We start from the raw sequence: 15,183 nt of genomic DNA, 5'->3' as shown, positions 1-15,183 counted from the left end.
TCCTGAAGTGCTGCTACTCTCTGAAACGTCTCAAGTCTATTTCCTCTGACCTTACCTCCTCCTTGTCTGCAGTGGAGCAACACGGTGGCTTCTCTCCGCTGGCCAGCCCCATGTCACCTCACTCTTTCTCCTCCAACCCCTCATCGCGTGACTCCTCACCCAGCAGAGACTTCTTTCCTGCAGTCAGTGTTCTGCGCTCCCCGATCACAATCCATCGCTCTGGAAAGAAATACGGCTTTACCCTAAGGGCTATCAGGGTCTACATTGGCGACAGTGACATCTACAGTGTCCATCACATGGTTTGGGTAAGAAAAATGTGGAAATGGTGTGAGTCATAGTTTTGTGGCATTTACTCTACTGGAGATAAACATTTACTAATTTAAATTACTTTATTACTTTGACCGTTGAATGTACCAATGGAAATGAATGGTCTCTTATAACAGATTGATAGCTGAAAAAATGAAATAAAAGTTGAACACAGAGGAAAACTAGTCTATCTTTTGACCTACATCTTTATATATCAGGCATATTGTTAAAGTTGTGTACTTAGGGGTTCCGATTAGTGTGTTCCCACAATGACATGGATATACATCACCTTAACATAAACCATCTGGATCATTTGCATGATGTTGCAAAAGTGTTACAAAGCTTTGTTTTTCCCAATTTAAATCATGACTGGAGGTATTTTGTTTTCCTGAATGCGATCTTGTAAATTTTTTTGTGCATCGGCAGCATGTTGAAGATGGAGGCCCCGCTCAGGAAGCCGGTCTTTGTGCAGGTGACCTAATAACCCATGTCAATGGTGAGCCGGTCCACGGTTTGGTCCACACCGAAGTGGTAGAGCTCATCCTCAAGGTTGGCATCAGTTACATTTTATCTTATCTATACGCTTATCTATAGCGACTTTTAAGCGACAAAGCATGGCTCCTTTTAAAGATGTCAACATTGAATCATTGAAAGCTTTCTCGGCAGAACTCATTTAATTGCTCTGTGCAGAGTGGGAACAAGGTGACTGTGACAACCACGCCTTTTGAGAACACCTCCATTAAAGTGGGCCCTGCCCGCAAAGCCAGCTACAAGTGTAAGATGGCTCGACGAAACAAGAGGACAGCTGGGAAGGAAAGCCAGGACAGGTAGGAGCTACAGGTGTCCTGCAGCTCACATTTAAAACTCAATACTTTAAATAAGCTACTAATTCCTTTACTGCTGAACAGAGGAGCTGCTTCACCATGAAGGTTTTGATGTCATATTCCAGCTGTTTCGATAGAGTACTTTGTCAATGCATGCCTTTCTTCAAAATTGTGGGTAGCTTTACAGTCAACATTTTCAGCAGTTTTGCTATGAGTTAGACAGTTTTACCATTAAATTCCTTTAACTAAAACTTGCCAGATGCTTAACAACATTTGTAATATACAATCCTGTTTCTTTAAGTCTTGTCTCTTAGCCACGTGAGTTAAAAGTAGATCAAATTCAGTTTTTCTGCATTTTTAGTGTGTGGGTGTTGATGACCTACTTCCTCTATTTCGCTAACCAGGGTTTATCTTGTCTGAGTTTTTCTCTTCACGTTAGCTGTGTAAGGAAACGGCCCTTTATAGAATCTCGAACGATCTGGTTTGAAACATCAGGAGTCGTTTCCGTGCCAGTTAGTATGAGTATGTGTTAATTTAAGATCAACCCGTTCATTTTGTGCACTTCAATTTGCTGTCAATCCTGCAGCAAGAAGCGCAACTCCTTGTTCCGTAAGATCACAAAGCAGTCCAATCTCCTCCACACCAGCCGCAGCCTGTCCTCTCTGAATCGCTCGTTATCCTCCAGTGAAAGTCTTCCTGGCTCCCCAACTCACAGCCTCTCTGCCCGGTCCCCAACTCAGGTCCACCGCTCAACCCCGGAGCCCTCCTACCTCGGTATGTTGCCATGTTTAGACAGTTATCCAGCAATTATCAGTGAGGTCAGCTTTCTTTGTGTAGCTGTCAACCTCTTCCTCTGGTGATTTCTTACATCTCCCCATGTGTCCGCTGAACTCTTTAGGTGCTTCCTCCCAGAGCAGCTCTCCTGCCTCCAGCACTCCGAACTCACCCTCTCCTTCTCAGCACATGCGGCCCAGCTCCTTGCATGGCCTGTCCCCAAAACTTCACCGCCAGTATCGCTCTGCCCGATGCAAGTCTGCTGGAAATATCCCGCTGTCCCCTCTGGCACACACACCCTCCCCGACTCAGTCTTCCCCTCCTGCGATGCCAGGCCACACAATAGGGAGTTCTAACACAACACAGTCGTTTCCTGCAAAGCTCCACTCCTCGCCACCGGTGGTCCGGCCCAGGCCAAAGAGCGCCGAGCCCCCGCGGTCACCTCTTCTCAAGCGGGTGCAATCAGCAGAGAAGCTCGGCTCACCTCTGACCCAGTCCAGTTCTACCGGAGGTCTTGGAGGTCCGTTGAGGAAGCACAGCCTGGAGGTGCAGCACTCTGAGTACCGCAAAGATGCCTTCCTCTGTGAGCTGGGGCTCCAGAGCCTGCTGGAGACGGAAGGAGAAAATCTGCCTCCTAATGCGCCTCTTCTGCCCATGTCCTCCACCACCCCAGAGACTGGTGTGCTGAAGCCTGTGAGGAGACTCGGGAGACAGGAGTCGCCACTCAGCAGGGAGACTCTGCTGGCCGGAAGGGAGAGGGAAGAGAGAGAGCGAGAAAGAGGAAGGGACAGGGAGAAAGACAGAGAGGTAAACCAAGCAGGTCTGCCAGCGTCACAGTCATCTTTGGCAAGGAAATCTCATGCAAGCGATTTTAACATGAATGCCAAACAAAGTGAAGAAACCAGTAGACTCGTAACTCCTGCCTCTCCTATTAAGACTACAAGCACACCTCCAATGCAGGTAGAAGCTAGAAACAGCAAAGATCTCCAGCTCAAGCAACAAGGAGGAAAACCCGAGCCAAAGCAAGATGGGGAGAACAAAAATCGGTCCTGTTTGCCAACTGCTGCCTTCAACAAGAGCTCATCTGCTCCGGATAAATCCGGCAGAATCAACACAGTCGTGACAGGAGCCTCTCTGAGCATAAATAAGACTTTTAAATCATCAGGAATGGGGAACGGTCAACGGAAGTCTGACGGCAACGATTCAAGAACTGCTGAGCTCGGCTCCAAAAGCCCCAAATTGGCAGCTCGGGTCCTGGCTCCCGTCGTTCCCTCGCACGGGCAGCCTCTCTCGCTGGGCAAAGTGCGGCAGGGCTTGGGCCCTGTTAATTGTTACAGGGGTACTCTCGACTGGGAGGACAAATGTCGCCTGGAGGTGGTGGAGGAGCATTCCCCCTCTCCCTCCCCCTCCCCAACAGCTGTCACCCCCTCCCTCTGTGGACCTTCGCTGTGTAAGTCGCGGCCCGTCTCCCCCGGAGATAAGACGAGCTTCGTCAGCCAGCTCACCACCGTGGCCAAAAACGTCCTCGGACCAATCAAGCTAGGCTCTATGGAGGGGACTAGGAATAAAGAGCAGCAGAGCAGGGCGTCAGAGGAGAAGCTGGGACCTGCCGCCGGGAGGTCCGACACTCCTGCAGGAGCGCGAACGCTTCTGGGCGCCGCGGTGGTGACTCAAAGTCCTGGCAGTTCTCTGCTTGAAAAGTCAGCACCACCTGGGAACCTGCCAAAAATGTGACCCCCTGGATCATTACATCAGACTTTAGTAGAAAATAGTAAAAATGATAATGTCTTTTTGTTTTGGAGGGACAAAAAAAAAAAAAACAGAAAACAGGCACTTAAAGATGTACATTCCAGTTTCATAGTATATAAAGTCTTATTTATTGATTGAATCCTTGAATAAATCTAATGTAAAAGCAGTAAGAAAAAATAGCTGTAAAGGTGCATTAACTGTTGGTTTTCTATGATGCATAATTTATTAAAACACATAGTCATGTAAAGTGAAACACTTTATCAGATATATATGTGTGAGTCAATGTGAATGCATGTTATATTCTATATACGTACTGTATGTGCATAATAGGTACAAGAGGGTCAAAAAGTGCTTTACTGATCAAAACATGCTGAATACTGTGAATACCAAATTCTGTAACTCTTTTTCAACTAGACAATTCAGATTTTTTTTTTTTTACTGCTGTTCAAAATGGAAGAGTGAATAAGTCAAGTTGTAATATTTGCATTAAGCAGCACAGCATCGGTTTGGCTTCTCTATAAAAGCATCAACATGATTAGGCATGTTTATTCATCATGCAGCAGTTTACTTTCTCTGAGCAGTTAGACGAATCCACAGCAACCCTCTCTGTCAGTGGATGTTACAGTAGGACCTGTCTAACTCCCAGTCTGTCAGAGGATTGTCTCCGAGTGTGTGTTTATCCTCCTCCTATGGTTCCTATCAACTCTTGAAGGCTGCAGAGGAGAAAAGGAGCGACTGAACTTGGGCTCAGTGCTTATCTCGTCCTTGCAGGAAGGCCACACCGGCCTTTCTTCTCCCTCCGCCTCCCAGTGCTGCAATGGGCAGGAGCACAAACACCCAAAAACATTTGCATTGCCACAGGAGACAGCTCTGTCAGCAGCTGATTTTGATACTTTTTAATCCATACTCTTTTTGTGGTCTGTGAAGCAGGACATAAGTGTGCTTGGGAGTGTGATTTGGAAAGGTCCAAACACGTGTATGTGTGTGTTATGTTCGTTAAAGTAACATGACAGAAAGCAGCCTGGAAATTTGTAGTTAGGATCCAGGGATACCAGTGGGATTATAAGGCTCTAATCGACTTATCGCACTCACACTCTGCAAGTTAATTTTACTGTAGGAGCATAAAACAGAGTAGAATACATATATGTCATCAGCACATATATACTAAACTCAAGAGTTTTCAGCCAGTCAGTTACTGATGTAGCTTAAAATAATTTGCTGAAGAGCTCCGTGACTAAAATAGAGGTTGTTCGTATAGACCTAAAAATATCTTGAATCAATTTAAAAATGGTCCCGTGTTAAAATCAAAGGGGATGTTTAATGTAACACGTTGATAAAGACTACATCAAAGCTCAGATAATATTTCGCAGGACGCAAAATTGATCTGACAGTGATAGCAACCGTATTCATATTCATTGAACACATTTTGCTGTGTTAAAAGAACCTTATTGTATTTTTTCTTTGAATGGATGGAATGTGATAGACCAACACAAACTAACAAATATTTAGACATAAGAAATTACATGATTTTTAACATATTTTAAATCAGTGAATTATGTTACTTATATCCATCTCCAATGAGTCAATAGTTTGCAGAGCAATTACAGCTGCGTGTCTTTTGGGGACACGTCTCACCCAACTTTCCAGTGTGTATTTTAGCTCCTTTTTATTTTCATAATAGCACAAACCGACAAACTGGGTGGAGATCATTTGAAACTAAATTTTTCAGTGCAGCAACATACTTCAGTTGGGTTTCATGTCTGGACTTTGGCTAGACCATCCTAATAAATGAATACTCTTGGAACACTCAGCAACCAAGAGTAGAGAAGGGCTGGAAGACACACCAGACAAGGTACCACCTGACAGTGGTGCATCGCAAACCTGCAGCAACCCCCAGGCCAAAGAGGCACAGGTAGAGATGTAGGAAACCAAACCCGTCAACGCAGCTGTTTGTTCTCTAATGCTCTCTTTGACTCTTCAAGGCAGTTTGTTGCACCAGAATAGGAATGCACAGCACACTTATTAGATTGTTACTGGTAAAAGTGTGAATGTATAATTTTCCTTCCAACTCACAATTCTTTACTTGTTTGTGTTGGTCTATCCCAATGGTCAAGTCCCAATATGATGTAGTTTATAAATCTAACATTGCAAAACGTGCATAACTTCAAAGGGTATAACTACTTTTGCAACGCGCTGTATTTTCAGTTTTTTCCTTATATCTTTACCTGTTTTAAGCACACACCTGTCCATTGTATGTAAATGTATGCAATTTGTCTTTGATTTATTTTGATTAACTTATGCAAAAATGCAACATAAAGTTAGCCAAGAGCAGCATATCAATTTGTCAGTAAGACAGCGTTTAAAAGCTGAAATATATGTTTGAATTTGTACTTGAACTATAATTTTTTAGGACTTGGTTGGAAACTGATTTTATTGAATTAGACTCTCTTACTATCCAAATTGAGATTAAGTCTACAGAAAGCTACAGCAAAGTGAAAACCCGATTCCTCTTAAATGCAGTGGTATCACCTCTATTATTCACATGAAAGCATATACATTATGTAGTAGATGCTTTGGAGTCTAAAGGATTTTTTTTTACATTCATGTAGTTCTCTACTGCCCTCTACAGGTTCCTAGTGACGACTGTTTAACATGTTTAATATTCTAACACACTTGAGATCGGTGATTTATTGGGGGATGTTACAAACCATAGTGTTATAAATATGCATTCATGTTTCTGAACTATTACCTGAACACTTGGAACAAAAATTATTTTCCCTGGTGTTTTCCTACTTGTGACTGTTAATTTTATATCTGGATTCCATTTTTGAATATAATGTATGCATAATTCTGACAGGAAAGACGACTTCTTATATCTTAGTGTAACAATGAAAATGTCACAAATAATTAATGTGATAAAGAAATAATCTTTTTTTTTTTCATATTTAGGCCTTAGCCCAATCAGTTGAGTCAAAAAATACCCCTTTTTTTTAGTATTTTTGGATTGATGGCGAGAACATCATCCAAGCACTTTATTTGACAGAAGAATATCTTTGTTTTTAGCATTGCTTCAAAATTACCTGATGCTAACAGATATAGATGGTAAAAATGATCACAGTAATCCAACTATAAACATTCCACTCCTCTCTGTTCACTCTGTGTATTTAGTTGTTCCACTGGGGTATTTTTGTTTGTGATAGATGCAGACACCTGAAGTGCAGTATGTGGAATAAAGTAAAGAAATTTGTTCTCAAACTTTACTCTCTTGTCGATTGCTCTTTTCTCATTTATGTTTTAGATTGAAAATGCTTTATCAATCTTCTGATTAGCTAACTTTTGTTTTTAGCATCAGCTGTCAATTATGACCTGTAAGACCATTTGCAGGTACATCTCAATCATTTAAATAGTATCATTTCAGTTGATTCGAAAAGAGATAAATCATAAATTATTTTTTAAAAAATTCCCACACATTGAGATTTTTTTAAAGTTGGTATTTCTGTTCATTTAGATGACTGTGGTTTACAGATAATAAAATTCAATTTCCCAGAATACTATATAAATAAGACACATTTTTTTAAATGACTTTTTACATTATGTGTCATGCTGGGGCCTACATGGTGGGGAAAGCTTCTTACTTGATAGTTGTTGAAAAGACAAATTAGTAACACATTCCAAAGGAAGAGTAAGAAACAACTGATTATTGCTAAAAAGGCTGCTTTGTGCAGCATGCTTCATCCAAACATTTGAATGGAGAGCTGAATGGTTGAAAAAAGTTTGGTAGATTGGATTGTGAAAAGTCTAATCAAGCCAAAATAACAAATACCTAAAGAGTCTAGCGTCATAGTGCTTAATTGATCAGCCAACTGGCCTGACCTACAAGGAGAGGCTTTAAACATCTTAACATCTTATATATGTGTAATTTGCAGTTCAATTCACAATTATGTACGACTGTTTTTTACACTGCATAAAATGCCATTAAAATAGAGTCAAATGTGTGGCTCAGACAAATGTGGGTAAGTCCAAGGGGGTGTGAATAATTTCTAAAGGCACTGTAGTGAGGGTCTCTTCTGAGATAACCGTTAAAAGTTGTTTCGTAATATTCTTATCTTAAATATACTAAGTACTTATTGAAATTACATTTTTATGAAGCATATTTTGTACTGCACATACTGAAACAGGAAATGTGTTCGTTAGATATTTTTATTTTTACTTCCGGTCACAAAGTAAAACGTAGTCAATATCACCCAATGAAGGTTGGCCGATTGCTAATACGAGCTAAACGGCGAATCAGCGTTCTCGCAACGGTTATTTCAACCAATCACGTGGCAGCAGGAACGGATAACAGGAAGTAAATACAGTGACAGCTAGAGGGAGACCCTAAAGCCGGAGCTATACAGTGGGGCGGACAGTATTACTCTGGTTTAAACTAAACAAATTAACCTGGGAGCCTTAAGGAGAAACATCTTCTGCATTGACATCTGATGTAGTGTGTTGGGATATAATGGCGTTTGTTGTGTGCTCATAAATGTTACAGAGCGAACGCCGGGTCTAGCGCTAAAGTTAGCTTATTTAGGCAGCTAGTTTTAGTGACGGGACCGAAGAAGGCAACGACATGAGTGAATGTGCGACCAGACACCGGCCTGCTTAATCAGGAACTGAGATAGGTAAGTAGGCCCTCAACTGAGGGAACTTTAACTCTGCATAAAGCCTGGTGTTAGGTCCGTTTTTTTTGGACCCAATGTCGTAAGACGTTACTACAGCGTAATTACTCTAAAGCTGTTGGACATAGTCACAAAAGCATGTTCTTGCTGTTCTGATACTCATCATTTTTGGTGTAGACTGTAAAAAAAACCCCCAAAAATCCTTAACCGGATGGATGACAAATGACCGTGATCAGATGACTTTCTGTAGCACTGAACAAAAAGCCTGACATACCGGTTGTCAAATGGGAATCACATGACGTCTGTGCTTCCTTTTAATTTTCCAGGATTGTAACTGTGTGTTCCTTATTGAAACTACTACTCATCAGTTTCAGGGCGGGGTGAGAAAATCCTTCAGCGTTTAAAGCTTTAGGATGATTGTTAGTTGAATTTGATCAAGTTTACGGTCACTGTCTGACTTTTTTTTGTTTTTTTGTTTTTGTGCTGTTTTAGAATAGTGTTATTAAATGATGTACAATTTCAATTATATAAGTTATTTAACTACTTGTATAAATTTCCCAATGAAAGAGTCAAAGATATTTTGTCAGATCACTCACGGTGTCCAATGGCAAATTATAAGTGTGTTATTGAGACTTTGAGAAGATGTGTGTGACCAAAATGTCAACAATAAATCCTGGTTATATTGTCACCTTAACATTGGCAACGCTCTGATACCTTATGCTCCCTGTAATCTCAATTAAAGCTATTTAATTTATAAGAATTACATTAAAAAGATGTTGCTGTTTTCAAAGCGATTATGTAGTTTTTGTCATGATCTGGCTTAACACTGTTAAATCACACAGGTTCATATTGAATTATTACCATATTTATATTAAACACTAAGAGAAAAAACAATCAAATATCAAGTTTGTTGCAAAACACCATTTGACACTACAAATAATTGAACATTTTAGCTAGAGATAATGATTACGAGGTACGCTTAAAATCATGGTACGATTCAGCTTAAGAAGTGAAATGATTTTGAACTGTCTGTTAAAAAACAACAGACTTATTATTAAAGAGCCATACCAAGAGAGGACAGTAGGTTAATTTAGTGTCCCTTATTTCTTTCAATTCAGTTCAATGTTGCAATGAGGAGCATCAGCATCTGTCTTTGAGGGCTCAGAGGCATGAACTCGGTTTCCCCCAGCGCAGCGCAGTACGTGGGGGTAGTGATGCAGGATGAGCAGGTGGCGAGTCGGAGGCCGCCGTCCCTGGAGCGGCAGGGCAGCTTTGGATTCAGAGTGCCTCAAGCTTCAGATGCAAGCAGAGATGCAGCCAGAGAGCCTGATGAGATGGACAAAGTCAAGGCCAAACTGATGTCGGCATGGAACAATGTCAAATATGGTGTGTAATTACATCTATGCAGAGGCTTCAAAGTTGAAATCAGGAGAATTAGTTTTCTGAGCCAGCACCCTTCACCTGTTTTCTCCGCAGGTTGGACTATTAAAACTAAAACCTCTTTCAACAAAATATCTCCTGTCACAATCCTGGGGCACTCTTATCTACTCAACAATGAAGGTATTTGTTCCTTCTTTCCTGTGTGATAACTGCATCCTCTGACTCAGATGTGCTATTTTTTTTTATTTTTTTGTCTGAAAAATGTCAGCTTTGCTGAATAGATTGTGTAACTCTGGAAAATGAAACTTGAAGAAGAACAGGTCCTCTGTGATTTTTGTGAGATGGGAATGTGTTAACAAAGCTAATGAAAATACCGTTCCTTTAGAAAGGTTGTAAAATCTACATTTATTAGCTATTTTTACACCTTTTTCTTCACTTTTCTCTTACGTTCTCAGATGAGGTGGAGCGGTTCCGTCGGGATTTTGTGTCCAGAATATGGCTGACCTACCGGAGGGAGTTTCCCCCGCTGGAAGGCTCTACCTGGACAACAGACTGTGGCTGGGGCTGCATGCTGCGCAGTGGACAGATGCTGCTGGCACAGGGGCTCGTGGTCCACCTGATGCCCAGAGGTTTGTGCACTTGCACTTTAGTAATCATTTGTGAAGTGTTTATCTCTTGACTTTTGACAATTTCCTGACAAACTCTTGCACTTGTATTTACAACTTACCAAAGTGTATGTAAATGAAACAAACACACCACCAGCCAGTCACAGACAGATATCTTTTTTTATGTAATATTCCTTGCAAGTCATTGTTTGGTTGAAAAACAACCAATCACAACCAGCAAAATAAAAAAAAGAACATACATCTCCACTATTCCTTTAGATGGTAGAAACTACAACATTGGAGCAGTTTCATTGGGAGTTTTATCAAATCTGTCTCAATCTTCTGATTTTTTTTTATATTAAGCTTCAAATGTGAGGATGATATAGAAGAAACTATTTTTGAATAATTTTTAGTCTTGCACAGCTTCAATCATGCATGATCTTCTTTTGAATGCTCTTGTTTTTAATGTTGGCTTTATTGCATCCTGCTGACACATCATTCCTAGTTAAACTTTTCATTCACAACATAACTGCTCAGTTCTTGGGTTGATTGCATGTTGTGCTCATATCTTTGCAATATAATTACAGCCCTGAGAAAGTATATTTATAATAACCTATTTTCAACCGATTTAGTTTAAGCACTACGTTCTGTACTTTTTAGATTTTTAGATTTAAAAACCAATATTCTGTTGATCAACCAGACTTTGCTACATTACTATTCTTTAGCTTTATTTTGGTAATTTGTAGATTGGACTTGGCCAGACGCTCAGCAGCTAACTGATGTGGACTTCGAGGTGTTCCGACCTCGTTCCCCAGTTCGGGCTGGAGGTGTTCCTATCCCTTCCTTCGGTTCTTTGCGAGGATCCAGCAGCCCAGAGAAAATCCCAGCTGGCAATCAGGCGCCCAGATGCTGCCAGAGAAAGAGACCTGAATCTGCAAGGGACCGGCAGGCGGAGCCCATCCACTCCAAGCTAATCACCTGGTTTGGAGACCAGCCTCCAGCACCTTTTGGTGTTCACCAGCTGGTGGAAATAGGCAAAAGTTCAGGGAAGAAGGCTGGCGACTGGTACGGCCCATCGATAGTGGCGCATATTCTTCGGTAAGTGCTCTACTTTTGGATCAATGCTGTTTTTAATAGTTTTGAAGTCGTTTAGATGGTTTGAGATGCTGTGAGATTAAGTCTTTTCCCTCTGTTTGCAGGAAAGCAGTGGCCAAAACCTCTGTGGCACAAAGCCTCGTGGTATATGTTGCTCAGGATTGCACAGGTAAGAATTGGAGCTAAGTGTTAGCGTTTTTTCTTTTCTTTTTCTGCTCATAGTGACGTATTTCTCCTCTTATTTTAATCCCATGATTTGATTTTGTGTCCTAGTATACAAAGAGGACGTGGTGCATCTCTGTGATCTGTCACTAAGTCAAAGCCCTGCTGAACCTTCCGACCAGGCCTGGAAGTCTGTCATCATACTGGTTCCTGTCCGGCTCGGAGGAGAGGCCCTTAACCCGTCTTACATTGAGTGTGTCAAGGTCTGCATATTCTGATTAACCAACTCCTTGTTCAATCATGTCTTACTAAAATATCCTGCCTTATACTGAAAGCACTTTTGTTAAATTTCAGAATATCCTGAAGCTGGATTGTTGTATTGGAATAATTGGAGGGAAACCGAAGCACTCACTCTACTTCATTGGCTTCCAAGGTGAAAAGCATCTGCTTTGTCTTGTTTGGTTTGAATAATCAGAGAAACGAAAATAAATCCTACAAAGCTGAAATGCAGCAAATGTTTTTTTTTTCTCTCTAAATAAAATAATTTAAGAGATTAAATTTTTCTTTTTGTGTCACGTAGATGAACAGCTTCTCTATCTGGACCCACATTTCTGCCAGCCGGTTGTTGATGTCGCTCAAGCAGACTTCTCACTGGAGGTCTGTTATCACTTCTGCACGTGTCAGTGCACCTCGCTCTCTATATCACAAGATTTATCTAACATAGTGGAATTCAACAATCATGTTGACTTTTTCTTGTGTGACCCCGCCTCCGTGTATCACTCTGCAGTCGTTCCACTGCAGCTCCCCTAAAAAGATGCCCTTCAGCCGGATGGATCCCAGCTGCACCATCGGCTTCTATGCCAAGAACAAGAAGGACTTTGAATCTCTATGTGCTGCTGTTGGCATGGTGAGACTTTAAAACGCCCGGCTCAGTTTTTACTAACACCAAAAACCAGATGCACTCTTTAAAAAAAATAAATAAATAAAACTTTTTAAATTCAGATGCATAAATTACCATGGCATACTTCATTAACAAATGGTTTGAATTGACAAGTTGCAGCAGGAGGAATGTAAAAACCTCTTGACTTTTGTCTTAAAATGCACATGAAAAATCCTTTTCTGTTTGAAAAAGAGTAGGAAGAAGTGAAGCCCTTATTTAATCCTACCACTTATCTCAGTTTTTTTATAAAAACAAAAGAACAACCAATTTAATTTATGTTTGTTTTGTCTGGTATTTTAGTGCAGATATATATGTATATATAAAAAACAATTGGGGCTATTAGGCAGAGGTTTGAGTTTAACGGGTTTTTTTTATTATTATTTTTTTTTATTAAAAACTTAATTGGCATTTCTTTCCACTTCACCCTTAAGCACTACTTTGTTTACTTTTTAAATTTTACAGGAACATGTCAGCACCAAATATACTAAATTAAGCATTAATTTCACAATCATTACAGATGTAAACAAGCTTTTATAATGCAAATCAGCATATTTTTTGTATGTGACATACTGCTCTTCAGAGCAGATCCCTTTCTAATGTTGCATTTTGTAGACTTTTTGGAGTTTATTTTCACCTTTGTCGTCTCTCCAGGCTCTGTCCACATCCAAGGAGAAATACCCCATCTTCACCTTCGTCGAGGGGCCGGGGCAGGACTATGGACTTGAGAGTGACAGCAGCAACCACAGTGGGCCCTCAGCCCACATCTTGCCTCCAGACATACTGAGCAGGAGTAACAACAGAAGAAGCAGTGAGGAGTTTGTCTTCCTGTGAACCGCTGAGGAACATGACCTCCCACATTCCACCACTAGGTGGCAGAAGACTTATTCTGACTTGGTTCCGGTGGCTACAGCTCCTTGTCGGCCTTGTTTCAAAGATATCCCTACATGAATCAGTTGATTGATCTGCTTTCTTGACTGGAGGAAGTTGATTTTCAGATTTCTCTTTTGACGTCTTAACTGGAAAGGACTGATTATGTTTTCCCTTCATAAAGTAAAAAAAAAATCTAAAACTTCAATACTCAAGGTTGCAGCTTCCCATTGTTATTCCTGCGCAATATTCACCTGCTGTACACATTTTTCTTTTTAAAAAAGTTTCATCCTCTTTCGAGTTTATTTATAAGACTTATGACTGTGTGTGTGTGTGTGTGAGTAAGTGCAAGATTTGTGTAAATTATTTGTCTTTAATTGTCCTGATATATTTAGATGTCAGTGCTGTTGTACCTCCCAGAGGTTTTGAACTCTTGCAAGAGTTTATTGAACATCTTCAGTGAAACTTTTGTATCTCTGAGAAAGCCACAGCCTAGAACCTGTCCTAATTATTTGCCATCAGGAATATAAAACTCTCCCAGAAATCTGCTGTTACATTTCTCTTGCTGCTAGAAATGGATATTTATTTTTACTGAGTGGCCAAGCCTCGTCAAACATTTTTTAAAAACGTAATCTGGATACGTTTTCAAAGTAAAACTCAAAGCAGCTCTGCTTAATCAACAAAGTTGAGGTTTTATTGTGTTAATGTGTCACATGACCATGCTGAGTTGAGTTTCTGGTCCCATGGCCTGTTCTGGTCCCATGACAGCACTTACTGGACATTGCACTACAACTGTTAGATAGTTTGCTGTCCAGATTAAATACAAACACTGGAACACTATCCTCATTGTGTGTCATCTTTTTGTATCATTTAAGAGCTTTTGTTTTATCTTTACCTACTTTCCAGAAAATGCCACTTGTCTTTTGCACTCAATGCCCAAATTTTTGTTTTATTACGATAGTTTATTTCAGCATATTCTTGCATTCTCCCCTTTTTTGTTTTTCCAGGTGTCCTACTCTTTTGTCCTTTCTTTTCTTTTTCCTTAGTGTTTCTGGATCTTATTTAAAGGGGTATTATGATGTGTTTTCCAGCCACATAGAATCACTTTACATCATAATAAGTTACTTTATATTGTTATAAAGATGCTGTATATGTCAAATATGACTCCATAATTTAATGCCTTAAAATTGGGTCTCTTTTAGAAAATCTTGCTCCTTTCAGTACTTTGCCTTAAAGTCTTCACAACATCCCTCTTTTTTTAACCCTTTAACAATGATTTTACCAGCAATGCTCTGAGAACTAGCTTGTGTAATGAGGCAGAAGCTTGTGGTTCTTTTCGCTAAATTCTACACACAAATAGATAATTATGACAATGTGGATTTTTTTGTGTGTGTGTGTGTGTGTATTGCAGATTTGTTAAAAATATAAAAAGGAGTCACAATATCCCTTTTGGAAACATGGTGGTGGCAGTATGATGTGCTTTTCTTCAGCATGGACACAAAAACTGGAAAGAGTTGATACATGACAATCCTGGGATAAAACCTGGGACTGCCACAGATAGCAAAACAAAAATCCTAAACATAAATACATAAATCTGGTTTAAATAAATAGTTTTCTTCAAACAAAGCATTTGAGAAAGACTGCAAATGTGATGCTTACAGATGGTCTCATTGCAACTAAGCTACTTGGGAAAGAAACATGGGGGACATTTTTCTCAAGAAAGTTGAAGCCACAACTAAACAACTAAAATGAAAAAGCAAGCCACACGTTTCAGATTTTTATCTTTTAAAAAACATTTGAAAACCAAGTATAACTTATGT

The 15,183-nt window shown here is 40.3% G+C and overlaps 2 protein-coding genes across 4 annotated transcripts in view; both read left to right on the top strand.

The window, feature by feature from the left end:
- The window catches only part of mast1a (microtubule associated serine/threonine kinase 1a), a 71,421-nt gene extending 64,508 nt beyond the window's left edge, over positions 1-6,913 (top strand). For all 3 annotated transcript variants that reach the window (XM_008415149.2, XM_008415141.2, XM_008415174.2), the window contains exons 23-27: positions 73-305; positions 733-855; positions 997-1,133; positions 1,717-1,904; positions 2,029-6,913. In XM_008415149.2, coding sequence (XP_008413371.1) covers positions 73-305; positions 733-855; positions 997-1,133; positions 1,717-1,904; positions 2,029-3,638 — 2,291 coding nt within the window. In that variant the 3' untranslated portion in view covers positions 3,639-6,913. The remainder of the gene's footprint in view (positions 1-72; positions 306-732; positions 856-996; positions 1,134-1,716; positions 1,905-2,028) is intronic.
- Positions 6,914-7,997: 1,084 nt separating this feature from the next.
- On the top strand, positions 7,998-14,203 carry atg4da (autophagy related 4D, cysteine peptidase a). The gene is made up of 11 exons (XM_008415189.2): positions 7,998-8,317; positions 9,433-9,700; positions 9,791-9,874; positions 10,150-10,323; positions 11,046-11,397; positions 11,499-11,563; positions 11,668-11,819; positions 11,911-11,989; positions 12,137-12,213; positions 12,344-12,463; positions 13,148-14,203. The coding sequence occupies exons 2-11, from the start codon at positions 9,484-9,486 to the stop codon at positions 13,325-13,327; spliced, it is 1,500 nt and encodes a 499-aa protein (XP_008413411.1). The 5' UTR covers positions 7,998-8,317; positions 9,433-9,483; the 3' UTR covers positions 13,328-14,203.
- Positions 14,204-15,183: the final 980 nt, after the last annotated feature.

This window comes from Poecilia reticulata, linkage group LG1 (genome assembly GCF_000633615.1).
Source record: "Poecilia reticulata strain Guanapo linkage group LG1, Guppy_female_1.0+MT, whole genome shotgun sequence".
NCBI classification, from domain to species: domain Eukaryota; kingdom Metazoa; phylum Chordata; class Actinopteri; order Cyprinodontiformes; family Poeciliidae; genus Poecilia; species Poecilia reticulata.
This window is presented reverse-complemented; position numbering and strand designations above follow the sequence as displayed.